The following is a 17,488-nucleotide window of genomic DNA, read 5'->3' as shown; positions in this document are numbered from 1 at the left end:
CTACAGGGTATGCAGAAATCGACCATTTAAGCTGCCTCATTTATGCAGTTTTCATGTTTATTTATTTTGTGTTCTGTTTTTAATGTTCAACGCATAATTTTATGCAAATTCGTTTCATATGGCTAAATTATTTTGGACTAAAAGCAAATTAGCGAAATTTATTTAAAAATTGAGAATGGCTCATGCCACTAATGGCGAAAATCAGCAGCATTATTAGTTATGCAGCTTTCGCATATTATCACTATGAATATTTGGGGAAATCTTTAAGCAAAGATTTCATGAGAAATGCATTCCGCAATTTGCTAACGAGAGACAACAGCATCTGGCTGAGAAATCAAATAAAGTATATTTGTCGTTAATCACGTTGACAATGCAAATTTGTTGGCCAGAGCCAAATGGTGGCCAGGAGGGACGGGCGGGGGCCAGGACTGTGCGTGGTCTTTGCAATTTTACAAACAAACGTTTTGGAAAATTTCAGAAATTTCGCATTGCCTGCTGCTTGAACGAAAGGCCATCAATTTCAAGGCTTACCAGCAGCGTTCGAGTTAAGCTCAAGCCAACAAAGCGCCTGCAGGTAGGCAACAGTTCTGTTAATGATATACAAACACACTGAGAGAGAGAGAGAGAGAGAGAGAGAGGGAGAGTGAAAGAGTGAGAGCAAGACGAGCTGAGGCCTCTGACGGACTGGCCCATCGTTGCAAATGAGTTGAGCATAGCTCACAATAGCATTTCATTAAATAATTTTACGGCAAGCTGAAAAATGAAAGTCAGCCAGCAAGAAAAATAAGACCAGCTGCCACAAGACGAACGGGCAGCAACAATTTGCTTCACTTTAATTGGACTTGCGTAATCGTCGTTGGTCTCTTTAAAGCCAGCTGCAAGCACAGGCAAAATTCATTTGCTGAGATAATGAAATGTTGGTGTTTTATGGCGTAGAGTATTGCTGAATATTGACTCAAATTAGAGAGGTACAGCTAAATATTTTTTTTTATAAATAGGGGTAAAATTACAAATTAGTTCCTTTCCTTTACGAATACCAAAACCCTTATTTAATAATTTAATTTTTTTTTTAATTTTCTTTTGCCATAAAAAAAAAAAATTTAAAAATTCAATAAAATACACAATTACAATATTTATTTATAAAACAGTAAAACTATATAATATTTATTTTTTAATATTTTCAAATTTTATAATATAATATAATGGTGTCCAGTTTGCACTCTTTAAAACAATTTAAATATTTATATGAAAACTAGCTGCGGCTCGACTCTTGAACTAAAGTAATGGGAGATGGGACTGAACTATGCCGGGAATTCTTTTGGATGGGTTTTCTCGAATGGGTTCCGGTCCATTCAATGGCTGACCAAATGCTGAATTGCTGTTATTGAAGAAGCATAGAATGGCATAGGGGTGTCAGGCTCGTTCACACTCTCTTCCTCGTGTCTCTCTTGCTCATCACTCTTTCTGTTTCTCTGTGTCTGTGAAATGACATTTGAAATTCATTTGTGTTGAAGCTCTCAGCCCTGACCGGACGGCTATTGTTCATTTGGAGTGCGGAAGTGCTTTTAATTTATGCACAGGTGGCCAACACTTTCAACATCCACAGCCACCGCCACCGCCAACGCCACAGTTACACCCACAGGCTACAGAGGCACACCCACATCAATATGGACACAGACATCGGCCTTCTGTTTTGGGGGCGAGAGCCCGAGACCGCAAGAGTGCCTTGGCATTTCGGTGTCGCTGCCTGTTTCAATACATCCATGAAACTATGCGTCCAGCTCCACAGCAACTATCGCACGCTCATTTATCTCACTTGTTGTTTGACAAGCAGCAGCAGCAGCATGGGCATGGGCGTGTCAGTTGTTGTCCATTCAAATGTGTACATCCATTCAAATCACTCATTTCGTTTTGACATTTTGCTCTGGCATTCGGAATTTCATTAATTCTGCTAAAGTCCTGTCAATGCCACGCCCATAACCGCCTTTTCTGCAAAGCGATTCACATAATCTGCTGACCTCTCGCCACGCCCACTTTAATGTTGTTTATTTACCTTTTCGTTTTCTTTTTTCTCACATTCCTTTAGGCTTGACAAACTTCAGCTGCCATTCAAAATTAATCGTCTGTTTGTACGAAGAACAAAGCCCCAAAAAAAAAAAAAAAAAAAAAAAAAAAAGAGAATAGAATTTTGTTTTTCGTAACACTCAATTGACCTCTTTTTTTCATGATTATAAAGTATAACTCTTTTATATTGGGATGTAAAATGTGAGTAAATTCATTAAACTAAAATTAATTAAAGCAAATATATAAATATATATATTATATGCATTTATAATGCATACGAAATTCATAAATATTCACTAGAATTTTATCTATATACTCTACTGAATATTTATGAATTTGGTATGCTTTATATATGCATACAATAAATATATTTTATATAGGCAACTTAATTTTATTTTAATGAATTTACTCACACTATTTACAAAATTTACAAAAATTGAAATTTTTATAAAATAAATATCAAACTAAAAACAATTTATGAATAATTCTATAGCTATCGTAGGTTCTGAAATAGAGGCGTATATCAAAGGAATGGACGGGCAAACAGATGTGTAGGTGTAGACTGACTCTACTCGTCGTACTTTATGGGATCTGCCCTGCCTTAAATACATTTTAATAAAGTTAAAGTAAACCCAGATTCTGAATTTTCAATTGGTTCAGTGCGTAATGACATTAGAAGCCAAAGAAACGACTTCCGTTGCTTTACTTTAAAAGCGCCCTTAAAGTAACGCTGTCTTTTTCGCTCTCATAGTCTATGCTGGCTCATCTCTTCTGACACTTCCGACACCTATTTAAGCCTCAACAACTTGAACACAAAGCCACATGGAATTTCGTGGGGGCAAATATTTGATCGCTGGCAAAGTTTGTGTGCAAATATTTTTGCGTGAGCGGCTCGCGTTAATATTGGACTTAAACAATTTAATCAAATATTTTAACTTGCTTTTATTAATTAATTCACGGCATATGCACACATCCATCCAGCCATTCAGCAACCAGCCGCCTAGCAGGGATTTTTATATTCGGCTGACCGCTTTTAATGTTCATTTTGTTGGTCGTCTCTTCTCTCTCATTTTTTTTTTTTTTTTTTCTTATATATTTATTTTCAGCAGTTTTTTTTTTTTTTTTTTCAATTTTTTTTCCATTTTTGCAGCTGCTCAGCACTTTTGGCCGGCCAATTGCTCTTTTGGAACCCAAAGTGGAGCCTGGCCGGGGGCGTCAGTTTGTTGTAGGCTGGCTGTCGCTGCTGCTGCTCTGCTGCGCTGCTGTTTACGCAGCTTTAATAAAACATTGTGCCGAATAATAAATCAATTAAAAATGTACAACAAACTTTTCTATATATATATATTTATGTGCCCTTATCGCTGCAGTTATAATCATATTTGTTTGGCTACGTGCGTGCTTGTAACCCCGACCGAGCGCAACCCATTTTTAAGCCCCATTTTGGCCGCTTCCGGCTCGCAGTTTTAATTCATTTTTTGCTATGAATAACCACCATTATGGCTGCTAAAGGAACACACAAAAAAAACACATGGCCGCCATTTTGGGCGCGTTATTAAAATGAAATTTTTTTAAGCTTTCATCGAAAGAGGCAAAAATAAAAATAAATTTGCTGCGCTCAACAAATTTATCAGCCATGATTTTGTGCCTCTATTGTTGCCTTTGTTGTAATTGTTGTTGCTGGCACAATTGGCCTTAAAAATATTCAGCGCAAATGAGAAAAGTTTTCGAGCGTTTATTTTCGGCATGGCACAAAGCTAAAGCTGATATGCAGGCTTAAAGTTTCGATTTGCCCACAGCATTGTTCAGGAAACATATATGAATATGAATGTGATTGTTCGAGTTGATTAAATATGTTCTGTCGAGTCAAAGTTCGTAAGCCGAAGCTGCATGAAATATGTCAAAACTGTTGAACTTTTACTTCCAAAATTTGTTTAATTGAGAAGAAGTAATCTTCAGCCTTTTCCGCAGAGCGTATCTGTCTTCAAAAAGCTATTCAGCTGTTTTCTATACTACGCCAACGCAACCTATTTATTCCCAAGAGATCTTATCGAAAATCCCCTCAGCTTAAATACCTTTTGTACATAACTTCCACTAATTTATTTCCGTTAAGCCTATGCAAGCGATTTAATTGGGCTAGATAAAAGGAAAATCGCGTGATTTGTTTGCATTTTTGTTGTTGGTTGTTTTTAGTTCTTTTTTTTTCTTTTTTTTGGCTTCCTAATTGCATTGCGGGCAATAAAGTGCAGTCGGCCTTTAGGCGCTGCTCAGGCGATTATTATCTCCGTTGGAGGGCAGAGCACATTAGCGAAATGTCAGCTAATTAAAATTGTAAATTTGAACTTTTCATTAGTGCATATAATATGCTAACTATTGCAATTTAGTTTCTCATTTTTCTTTTCAGCATTTTAGTTAATTTTATTTTTGGCTGCGCTGCAAAGGGCGCAACCTTTGTAAAATGGCGGCCATGCACGCCATGGACACACACACACACAGAGACACAGTGCAGCAGGCATACGAAAGGGGGTTTGGCAGTCGCATTGCAACCCTTTTCAGATGTTGGCCAAAGAAACAAAAGGTTAATTCTTTCCTTTTGGCCAACTACTTGAAGCTATAAATACCTAGTTGGGGGCAAGTCAAGTGAAGCAAATTGAGTTCAACAAATTACACCTGCTCCCAGCGCAGGTAGCAACTGTGCATCGGGCAGGCCCCTAACAAGTGTTGCTTAATTACGTCAGCGTCAGCAATGCCAGAAGTGCACTTGAGCATGCAACGACGGGTTTGGGGTGCCGGGGCATGTCCTTCATTTCTCCTTGCGGTGTGCGCCATTTTGTTTACTTGACCGGAAACGGAGGGCGAAACAGCAGCAGCAGCAATAGCAACAGAAAAGCTGTGCAGCTCCACCTGCGCTTCGCCAATACCAAATTTAATTCAAAAAAGTTTTACCTTCATGTTTTACTTTTCTTTTCTTTGGGCCATTCTATTGCTAACCATTTTTTTTTTCTTTTTTGGGAATGGGTTAATTAGCAATATGCTTACAATAAATTTGATTCGGAATCTCAGCTGGGACAAGCAAACAGAAGAAAACAAGCCGCATTCATCGCAGATATGCCTCAGATTCGTGGGAGGCGGAAAAGACTTTTATTGCTTTTGCTGTTACCGCCAAATTGCTGCTGCAGCGGAAGCATTGGCCCGAATTTGCAATGAAATGGAAATTACAGAAAAAAAAGGCTTACAAAACTTAATCGACAGTGGCAATGGAAGTGGATGCCAAGATGATAATCTATTCGAGGCAAGGCTTAAGACTTATGGTTGGATAAATGTAGGTTAAAATGTACGGGGAAGCTAATGAAGGTGGATGCCAAAATGAAGCGAAATTTTCAGAGCTGTTGTTGTTACACATACACAGATATATACATACATGATACAGATATAAAACTTGAAATCAAGATAATCTCATAGAGAAGTATTTCTATGCTATATCATTTTGAAAGGCAGCTCAAATTCAGTGCAAGTTTTTCGATTAAACTCTTCTTTATTAGAGCGAATAATTTCCATCATACCATCAAATTTGATGAGAGGATTTATACACATATATTGATTTATCACCCTCTTAAAATCAGGAACAAACGTACAAAGAATGTTCTACTATTCTGCAAATAAAAGCCAATCGGTTTCTCGTAGCACAGTTAAAATTTACTTTTTATACTCTTTTTTCACTTTTTTATAACAACTCCATACTCTTCTTGGCATTATAAGATTGAAAGTCCAACTTACCTCATCTTTGCCCTTCATGAGACACATTTTGGTATCTTCCTCCGGCGACGACCACACGAGACTTTGCTGTTCCGTGAGATCATGTATGCTTAAATTAAATACGGTATTTCTGGAAAGTACAAAGAGAACAAACAAAATTGATTAGAGATGAGAAATCGAACGAGTTAGCCAACAAAGAAAAAAAAAAAACACAATCTTGGTAAATTCAACTGAAACAGCAGAAGGGCGCAGCGTCAATGCGATAAGCAATCTGCTGCTTTTATTAATTAAAATATTAATTAAAATTCATTTGACCTATGCGCCCGCAATCAACGCGCTTTATCGAAGGTTACGTGGCAATGCTTTTGGTTGCTGCAAAAATGCCGTAATACGAAAATTTATGCAAAATATTTCAAAATTCTCGTTAATAAAATTATATATGTATGTGCGTGTGTGTGTGAGACTTAATATATGTATGTGCGTGTGTGTGTGTATGCTTTAAGCCAAATATATGGCGCTGCTGTGGGGTTGTAGGGCTAGGCGAGTGAGGTAAACAGAAATTTCATAAAATCAACTCATTGATTATTGAAACCACAACTACGTGAGTGTGGCCATGTGAATGTGAGTGCGTGTGTGTGTGTGTGTGTGTGCTTGTGGGTGTGCATGTGCGGCATGCATGTGTGAGTGCACTTTGGCCGAATATTTTATGGCTGGCGTGTCATGAGGCAAAATGTGAATGAGGCAATCGAAGCCAAACCAAACCACCCACAGCCACCCACAACCATCCACAGCCACCCACAACATGCAGCAGAGGCAACCTTATCGAGACTTCCGGTGTTTTCGGTTTGAATACAGCAAAAAGTGAGCGGAAAATTTAAAATAAATATGTAGTCAACTTTCGCACTGGGTAAGGCAAATTGGCAAAAAAAAGTGGCACGGGGTGGCCCAAGCGGGGGCCAAATGATGCGGTTAAAAGTGAACTTTGCTCTTGCAAAGTTCCGGCAATGCCAGGCAATTCTTGTCATAATATTAAAAGAACCTTTTTAGCTCAATGCTCGCTCCAACTTTCTGCATGAGAATGCAAATTATGCAATTTGCATACATATTTGATATACATGCAATCGTATATTAGGTACATGTGTGCATCTACAAAGAGAGTGGCAAGAGTGGGATGAGAGAAAGAGCGAGATAGTGAGTGTACAGTTAGTTGCATCTTTACCTAATTCAAATAAATAAATTCTTGGCAAAACTATTTTTAATATAAACTCATAAGAGGAATTTTGCATTTTGTGAGTATAAAGCAGATTTGTGTTGGTGCGAGGTCTGCACGAAACGTAACGAGATTTCCATTTGTTGTGCATGGGCATGGCTCGACTTTGATTTTGGTCTATTCCATAAAACCGAGCAAAGAATCTGTGCCATATTTTTGACCAAAAATAATATTGAATAAGAAAAAGCTATGCTATCGACTGAGCGAATGATGTTGATGAAAAAAAAAAATAGTTAGCATACTTTAGTATTTAATATATAATGAGAAATACTTTAATGGGGAACAACGATAGAAAATAGATAGAAAGAAGTCATTGTTAAAACAAAATCCAACAAAATCCCCATACTTTTTGAGCAAACCCCGTAGAAAACATAGAATTACAATTGAATCATATCTGAAATTAGCCAAGGTATGTTTGTAATATACCTAACATATTGGTATAACATAACTTAAGATAACTCGCAATCAGCAGCAAGTAGAGATAGTTTTACAACTGAGCATCGATATTTCGACTAGTTTTTTTTTTTTTAACATCTCAAACTATTAGATGTAAGTTGACAGATAATTGTAAGATCTTTCTTAAATAGTATTTTCTCAATTTAACAAAAATTTATTCTTTCCATATTAAGAAAGGATTTTCTTTTCATTTTGCTCGTTAGCATTTCTTTATTTACTATGCTTGTGCTGTGCTGTCGGTCTAACGGTCCATGTGTGTGAGACAATTTGTGCAACATTGTGGAGCGTTTTTCATCGGTGCTCCGTCATGCACCGTTATCCAATTACGCCCGAATTGTGGAAACACTTTGCAGCGCATCCACAAACTGCGCACGAGTCGGTCTTTGTGCGAGTGAGTGCATGCTGGTTGTTGGCTTGGCCAATGCAAACAGGGCCTGGAAAAAAGTGCACATTGTCCACTTTGTTAGACAGTCGAATAAATGCGTCGTGATTGCCATGGGCCATGGCACAGGCTGCGAGCTACAAGCTACAGTGGGATTGGGCAGGTCGCACACACATGCACACTCACTCACGGTGCCATTGTTTGGCAATTATGTAGCGCGTTTTAATTATGACAACAACGACAGCAGCAGCAGCAGCAACAACTTCAAACGAAACGAGCGTTGGCAACCCTGCGGTTTTCCGAGTTAAGTTGGCTGCAATTTTGTCGCCTGTTGTTGTCAGCAACGTATAAATATAAAATGTGCTGGGCGAAATTAGCATACGAGGAGGCAGATAAGGGCGGATGAGGAGAAAGAGATAGTGAGAAAGGAGTAACGCGATAGCGCTGCAGGTGGCTATGATTGCGACTGGGACTGCGACTGCAACAGCGTTGAGTGCCAAAAAGCGCAAAGTGCAAAAGAAAAAAAATCCACACACACACATATAAATGACTGGCCTGCAACAGAGCATACACACACACACACGCAGCGAGAGATGCAGGCGCGGATGCACGCACGTAAACAAACACATAAACACTTTAACGCACTGCTTAACACTCACACTGACGTACACACTAATGCACAAGCGCCAATGATATTTACGCGCTTACGAAAACGTTAAGTTAAAATGCGGCAGCGCAGAGCAGAGTCAGCAGCACAGCAGAGTGCGAAGGAGAGAAAGAGAGAGAGAGAGGGAGAGAGAGAGAGAGAGAGGGACAAGCGCAGCACAGGGTGGGGTTAACATTTTATAAAATGCATTTGGCGTAAAAGCCACGCTCATAAATATTTTCCACACGGCGACGTGTTAGTGTTGGTGTCGCTGTTGTGCACTGCCTGCAAGCAGTGCATTCGGCGTATGCAACGATTATGCTGGATTTACACTGCTTTGCGCATGTTATCTTGCTGTTGTTGTTATTGTTGCTGCTGTTGTAATTATTTGTATTTATGTTTCGCTCAGCTGTTACGCTCAGTTTATTTCTACAAAGCATTTTAAGTGCAAGACCTCGTACTATTTTATACAGATGACGGAAACATGTTAAAGACCATTTGAAAGCTTTTATAACATTTCATAAGTGCTAAGGAGCGTATTCAGCTTAAATGCGTAATTATCGTATGGAAACTAAATGCACATTCGATTTTTAAGTGCTTAAGAGCGCTATGAAAAGAATAACAGCAATTATAATTATTCTATTTGTCCGTAAGACCATAAATGTCGAGTATTTGAGGTTTGTATGCAAATAAATATCGGCAATTTCAGCGGCTTTATCACAGTTTATAAATATTCTTTGTCCCATGCAAATGTTGGGCAAATAAAAATGAAAAATTAAATAAATTCACAATGAATTGAGTTTGGTATTTTTTTTTTTTGTGCGATTTATTCATGAATGCAACGAGCCGCACACGAATCGCGACCACGAATCATTTCGAGCCTGACAGCATCCCAGACCGCAGATATTTCAAACTATGGTCATGGCGGCTATGGGGTATCAAATGCCTGACTGCATATTTGATCAATGCATTTGCCTGATTTGCCTAGTTATCGCTAACACATACATAGCACTCGACTTAATTGAATCGAATTAGAGTCTGTCCCTCTCTCTCTCTTTATATCTGTTTCTATTATGTGAAGTTGCATATTTAATTGAAGCTCATTGCCGTCCATCTCTCTCTCTCTCTCTCTCTCTCTCTCTCTCTCTATTCTCTCTCTATTATGTGGAGATATATTTAAATATTTAGGGCTTAGTTAATTTTATTTCTATTTTAATTTGATAAAATGTTACCATGATAAGTTGTGGGTATTTGAATAGCTATCGAAATATCAAGCGATTTAGCATTTTACAAATAATGTGCTTAATTTTGTGTAATTACATAGAAAACTAATACAAACTGTACGGTTCTACTAAATATGTTTTTGTTATTACAAAATTTATATAGAATTGTAATGTAACCCTAATAAAAAATATATATGTATATCTATATGATAATTTACAGTTTTAAAGTCAAAATGGCTTTTTTATTTCGCTCGACATATTTTATACACATTCTTTTAGACATTCAACACATCCATGTGAAATTTTGGCTGAGCACATTTCTGACTGCAGCTGTCGCTCTGACATGAACCCATTCGCATGATTTCGCCATAATTTTGAAATTATGTGTAACAAGTTGACGTTTTATTTCGCTTTTCTTTGCGTTTTTTTTTTTTTTTTTTGCACACGTTTCGAATCAGAGAGAAAATGATGACCGAGTGAGAAAATGGTGGCTGAGCATCGAGAACCCTTTTCAAATATTTCGAAAAGCAACAAAACAAAAGCCGCATGCACATAAATAACGGCATTGTGGTTGACGGCCTTTCAAAGACGTTAAAATTGCAAAAAAAAAACAAAAAAAAAACAACAGCAGCAGCACCAACAGCATCTAGCATGACAATGCGAATGTGACGCGGCCATAAAATAGATTGAGAAACCCTGGCAACGTCGAAACAAAACACGAGAAAGAAATAAAATCATCGCTGGCATCGCTGCTGCCGTTGCCGCCATTTTGTGGCTTGACCCACAAAAAGTATAAAATAGACAAATCCGAGCCACACAAAGCAACAGCAGCCGAAGCAGCAGCTCGCATTTATGCCCCAGCCCCAGCCTTTTGCTTTTGCCGTCTAGACTCCACTGAAACATGCAAATTGCTCATACGACGCGTTGCCGCAGAGCTGCCCTTAGGCGAACGGCAATTGAATGGAAAGAAAAAGACCAAAACACATCCACACCCACACACATGCACATTGAAGTGACCTTGGCTATGTATAGATAGCTCGACGAACCCAAAATGTATCCAGTCGTTGCGTAGCGACGCATTTTCTCATCATTACCAGCTCGCACCCATCTTTATGCCAAGTTCTCGCTAACCTCTCGCGTGTGGCCAATAAAATGTGAAATTTATTACGCAACGCCAGCCAGAGATTTTAACATAGGTCCACATATTTATTACCCTCGAAGGCGGCCCCAACTCCCGCTGCTGCGGCTGTACATGGCATGTAAATATGATGAATATAAATTAACGTATACTTTTTTATGCATAACCATCCGATCTGATTAATTTTGATATGCGTATTTATCAAACCGTTTTTTTTTTTTTTATTTTTCTATTTTTTTGCTACTTGCTCCTATGGCATTGTCATATTTTTAGCCAATGAAAAAATGGCATATTATTTGTTTGTTGACGGTTTTGCTGCGAAATTTGAGCATCATTAGCGCTCTTTGAATAATGCTCATAATTTATTTGTTATGCAGCAGCGTAATACTTGATTGTGTATTAAATTATAACCCCCATCAAGGCCAGATGCGAAAGGGAATTGTCTAAGTTTGACAGTAAATAAATACAAGTGATTTATTCAATAATGTCAGTTCCATGTACTTTGAATACATTGAATATAAATTAATAGAATGCGTCATTTTAATCAGAAAACAATCTACAGTGAAGACGTTTATAGGTGGGGGACAAGACAAGGTTAAGTGAACTAATGATTTGTATAACTTTTATTTTAGAAAGTTATAAATATTGTAATATTTATTGTCAAAGTCATTGTCATTGTCATTGCCAAAGTCATTGTCATTATCATATACATTGTCATTGTCATTGTCATTTTAATTATCATTGTTTCTAATTATTTCTAATTAACATTACTCTCAACATTAATATTATCATCAATCCTGTATTCCAGCATTACATATTGAATAAATTGCGGTGCTTTTCAATTGAGATTCATGGGTGGGCTGCTCAGCGAATCGTTCACAGCCTATTCAATGCCAATTCCAGCCGCCAGGCCATAGTCAGCCAACCTGCTTGCCTACTCTGTCATTGCCAGTCAACTTTCAATGTCACACGTCATCAAACTTTGCGCTACTTTGGCAGCACTTGCAGTTGGCACAGCAGCAGGAGCAGCAGGAGCAGCAGGAGCAGCAGCAATAGCATCTGCAGTGATATGTAGCTGCCTGCAGGGCATATTCCGATTTTGCCTTCTGCAGATCGTGCATTCTGCATCCATGCACCCGGTTCGGTATCCATTGCTTGCACACTTGAGGCATGAAAAGAAGTTGACTCTGGTCGGGCAATTGACAGCTTTTGTTGCTGGAGGAAGTTTGCTCTGCCAAATTCCCTTCGACTCCTGCCAACAGCCACGTTTGAGTTGCATTCATGACAGCCGCTGCAGCAGAGCCGTCGACGTGCTGTCGAGGCGGTATTCTTCTGACATAACGGTAAATGGCTTTACTGTATAGCCAAAAGCTAAGCAAATCAAGCAAATTTGGCAACGCCTCATAAGTTTTCCCATTCTATATATATATATATATATATATATATATATAACACATATATATGTGTGTGTGTGTGTGTCTATGTGTGTGAGCGTTGCTTGGCAGCTGGACAAAGTTAAAATTTGATGCTGTCGCCGCCATTCGCTAGCAAGTTACCCTTCCTCCTTCCTCCTTCCTCCTTTCTATCTCTCTCTCTCTCTCTCTCTCTCTCTGTCTGTCTCCGATGTGCCTTCTTTTTTCTCAGCTTATGTGCGTTTCCCATATTGAATTACATATGTGTTCAATTGCAGCCCATGCAAAAATTATCGAAGCATAGCAGGCAGCTCCTGCGTTAGCAATTCCCATTTTCCATTTCCACAATTCCTTTCATTTCCTTTTACCATCACAGCATTCAGGCTGTCTATCTCTGGTGTATAGGGACATTTGGACAAAGCTATGCATGCAAAACAAAATATTTTTGCTAAACTCTCTGAAATGCTCAAGAGCCGATTATTTTGCTAAAATATTCAACTAAATAAACTGTTTTAAATTTGCAAGTTTTTGAGGGCATTTATTAGTCGAGCAAAGGGTCTGCTCTCTGGCATTCATTGGCATTCCCATTGGCAGACATTGGCGCTGGCTAGTGCATCCCTCGTTTGTCGGTTCTTGTGTTTTGGCATGCATCGAATTGACGGTTCGAGTTTCATGTTATTGACCGACGTTTTTCTTTTGTGACTGCTCGGCCTCAGACCATTTGATTTAGCGCTGCCCGGCTGCTCCCCAGTCAGCACTCAAAGCAAGCAGAAAATGTCCAAACTGTCAAATGCCAAAAAAGCAAAATGTGAATGGCATTGAGAGATGAGGCAGAGGCAGAGTACGAGCTACAGTCAGAGCAAGAGGAAGGAGGTCAGCAGGTCCAGCCGAGCCCATACACGGTGCAGAAATAGATGCAGGTGCAATGGCAGCAATAGCAGTTGGAGCTACATATCAGACATTTGCCATGGCAAACATGCTAGGGCTCACCTCTGGCCATGTCACCATTGGCTCCATTCGGTAGGATCTCTTCCACACACACACACACACACACACCCAATCTCCTGGACCACATGACAAAGCGAATTGCATTTGGTTGGAGCCTCAAACCCAGCTACAGCTAGCAAGTCATAAGCATGATTAAAGTCCAAGTGCTGCGCACTCCAGAGAGTGAGGCCAATTACCCATTCCGCATCCGCTCTCCGAATGGGGCCCCAGATGCAGCGGCTACATAAAATATTACCAACAGGTCACTCATTTCCAATTTGTCAGCATTTGAGAGCTTTTAGTCGCATCAAAGGGGCTCCAACATATTTGCAGTTTGATTTTGTCGGTTACGAGCTGCTTGCATATTTTAAGCAGACATTTGCTCCGGCTCCAAACAACGCCTGTTCGACGAGCCAATTCAATTTCACTAATGAATGCAATATTAATTATAGCAATGAAGCCTATGAAGCCATGGCTCTCTGGCTCTGATCCCAGTGCCTCAAGGAGCAGGCACAATTTATAGGCGTCGTCTCAGAAATGACAAAAACAGAAAAAGAGAGAAAAAAAATTATATTTTGCATAAAAGAACAAAGGAAATTGTGCTTTGTCTTTTGCTTCAGGCTAGAATTATTTATCGTTAGATCTAATTAGGTTAGAGTAGCCTTGGCCAATTTCCATATTGTTGCTGAGCGATTTACTGAAATACATATTTATTCATGTATATGTGTATGAAGAGATATATTTCACTCTGATCTCTGCTTGATATTAGAACTGCTAGAAAATCCTTTTTGCAGTCTTATATATGTATTTCCAATTACCCGCTGACATCATTGCTGGCTCCATTGCACTATGGGGAAAAATCCAAATTATCGGGTATTAATTAATAACTTAAAAACTAAGCCAGATTTTTTGATCCGGTTTTTGTATTATTAATATGTATACCATCAGAAATATATTTTAGAAAAATGGGCGTGTCACCGCCCACCCAAAAAAAATTTATTAAAATTTTGTATTAAAAACTTTTTTTTTTTTTAAGAATTTTGCTTGTTCATACTTTAAAATAATAATTTTAATTGAAAACAATCGAACTTTCATAAAATCGAAATTAGTTTTCTTCAGTTTCGAGTTCCAAATCAGCCAGAAATATTGATCCGCTAAAAAATTCGGGTTCTTCAACTGATTTAATTGTGCCTTCAACTTTACATAATACAATACGTACAACTTCATTAGACAGCGACCTTTATGCTTTCAAACTCTTTTCTAAAGATTTGCCGAAGAAATAATCTGATCAGATGTATCCATTGTTAAAAACCATCAGCGAAATTATGGATTCTGCTCTCATGCTCTCATGCATGATGAAATTAGTCTGATTTATAGACCTGGTTGGGCAAATCAGACGCTTCCTTACCAAAAAGCCTACAGGATGAACAGTACTTTCCATAATCTGCCTCAAATGAACAATTATTTTTATAAACATTTGCTGTCATAGGCAGTCATTCATAGTTGTCAGCTAGTTTTTGTTCCTGCTGCATTTCTTCCATTTGTAATTTATATTTTGGCAAAAAAGCGGCTTTTGCTTTTTTAATATCATTTATAAGTTGAATCAATATTAGTCTTATTTAGTTTCAAAATCACAATTACTATTTCTTGGTTAGAGTTGCCTTTTTCATTGAGCCAAATATCACACAGGTCAGCTCATAGTCACCTGCTAAAAATTGATTTGCGCCGGTTGTGCGCAAAAGTGCACATTGAGACAAAGGCACTAAGATCCCAATTGATTACCTATAACATGCAATTGGAATTACACTGGTGCGCCCTGGTGGCTGTTTTATATGTCTTTGCAAAGTTTAATTTTATTTACAAGAAATGAAATTTGACAACATTTGCTAATTATACAATAAATGATTAAAATAAGTTCAAACATCAATTGGTTTTTAAGCCAACGCATAGTAGAAGCCCTAAAAATTCATATCCTTTTTAAATTTCTCAAAAATAATGTCTGGTCATTGAATAACGATGATTTGAAAATCGGCTAACACAAATTGTAAGCTGAAGGCAAATGCTTTTCGAAGATAACAGCTGACTTTAACAGCTGTTAGGCTTAACAGTGGACTGTTATTCAACATTTTGGGTACAGTACCTTAAAGTTTGGAGTTTTATTAAGATGTTAACATAAAAAAATTATAAATTTTCATACTTCGCAAAAATGACTAAATACCCGAAAAACGGCAAAATTCCCCATAGTGCATTGTGCCTTAGAATCAGCGCACTTGTCCACATAATTTTTTGCGACTCAAATTGCAGCATTCTCTCACGGCACCCCCCACCCACTCCAGTCAGACCATCAGCCTGAATAGCGGCCAAACAATGCACAGTCAAGCAGCCAACAATGGCAGCCTCTTGCACGACGCGTCGGGGCATTGTTGGCCAGCCCAAGTACGAGTGGGGCAGCACATGCAAGGACATTTGTTTCACAATTCAATCTGCAATCTTCAATCAAGCGCTATGTGCGCTGCTCTGCGCTGTGCCGCAGATTCAAATCAGCGCTATGCGCAACACGGCTAGCCGCAGGCAAATAGGTAAAGGGGCGGCGACGCGTTGCGCCTTGATAAAATTGCCATGAAAATTCATTTCGGGCAAGCCGCTAGACCCAAAAAGTATGCAACGCTGTTGCACCACTCGTATCGTATAAATCGCACGAAATTAGCGGGCGATTGTTGTATACACACACACACACACATACATATATATATTTGCTCACACCCACATACCGAAACGAGCGCAAACGGAAATGAATTTGCGGTGCAAAAATGATTGTTGCACAAAGGCAAAGAACGAAATGAAATAAAAGATGGACACACGACGCAACACCCTCGAGAGGACGTATGTGTGTGCGTGTGTGTGTGTGTAAACGAATTTGCACTGTGCCTGAAAAGCCCCAAAGCAGAATTGCATACAAAAATTGAATTGCCAAAATATTGCACAGTGGGCGAAAATAGATTTTTAAAGCTTTTCAAGATCAAACATATTTTTGCAATTTTAAAAATATTTATTTAATATGAATGATTTTCAAATATTTTATATTTTAAAATTAAAATTCAATATTTTCATATGAATTTCGAAAAGATTTTTCATATATTTAATCAATTTTATATAATATTTGTATCTTTTCAAACATAACGGGTGTTGGTTTTCCATTTGGTTTACCATTGTGAGAAAGATGTTAGCAAGGCAAACAGATAGGCCGACATATGCCAATAGAAAGAGTATGGGGGAAAAAGCACTTCAGAGGTGAGGCAGGAGAAAGCGAGGCACGTTAGGCAAACGTTGAATTGGTATTTTTTATTTCTCTCTCTCTCTCTCTCTCTCTCTCTCTCTCTCTCTCTCTCTCTCTCTCTCTCTCTCTCTCTCTCTCTCTCTCTGTCTTTCGTTTAGCAATTTTATTTCCGCCTTTGTCGCCATTCATTCGATTGCGAAACTGATGGCAGGCGACTGTGACAAGGCCGACAGCGCAACGGACATGAGCGAGGACATTGCTGCACATATCCCGACCTAATGTGTTAACCCAATTTTCATGTTGAGCGCTCGTTCGGCTGGCGGGCACCGGGCTCAGGGCACCGAGACAGGCCCCAAAAACGGATCCGATAAACACAAACGGCAAATTCCGTGTATAACAAATTTGGCGCTGAATTACGATTATTTGCCAGTGCCAGAAAATTAACGAGACGACTTTGAGCCCAACTCGTGCCACATATGCAATTTCGGCAGTCAACAAATGAACAAAAAAGGAAGAAGAAAAGAAAAATGGAACGAGCTGCATAGTCAAATGGGTGACATGGGAAATAGCTGCGAAAATGCCTCAGGCTCATTTGCATAAGTGACAGTTGGGCGGTTGGCACCAGGAAATGTTGAATCCTTATCCAAATGTTACTTAATAAGTGGAATGCATAGAGGATAATGTTGCCATCGTTAGGTGTTTAGGCATAGAAATTACTTTGCATAAATTAACAGGTACAACTCTCTTTGAATAGGCAAAGTAAAATTGAAAAAAGCCAATGATTCTTGACTAACTGTATTAATTTTTTAATTTTTCAATTTTTAATATTTTGAGAGCGTTTCATATTTTTGAATGCACGAATTGCATATATTTATATACA

At 38.6% G+C, this 17,488-nt stretch overlaps 1 protein-coding gene across 1 annotated transcript in view; it reads right to left on the bottom strand.

Annotated features, from left to right (window-relative positions):
- The window catches only part of LOC6577758 (semaphorin-1A), a 66,270-nt gene that overhangs the window by 41,126 nt on the left and 7,656 nt on the right, over nt 1-17,488 (bottom strand). The window contains 1 exon segment of the mRNA XM_044010610.1: nt 5,839-5,947. Within this exon segment, the coding sequence (XP_043866545.1) occupies nt 5,839-5,947 (109 nt within the window).

This window comes from Drosophila mojavensis, unplaced genomic scaffold (assembly GCF_018153725.1).
Source record: "Drosophila mojavensis isolate 15081-1352.22 unplaced genomic scaffold, ASM1815372v1 contig_122, whole genome shotgun sequence".
Classification (NCBI taxonomy): Eukaryota; Metazoa; Arthropoda; class Insecta; order Diptera; family Drosophilidae; genus Drosophila; species Drosophila mojavensis.
The sequence above is the reverse complement of the archived record's forward strand: the minus strand, read 5'-3'. Positions and strand labels throughout refer to the sequence as shown.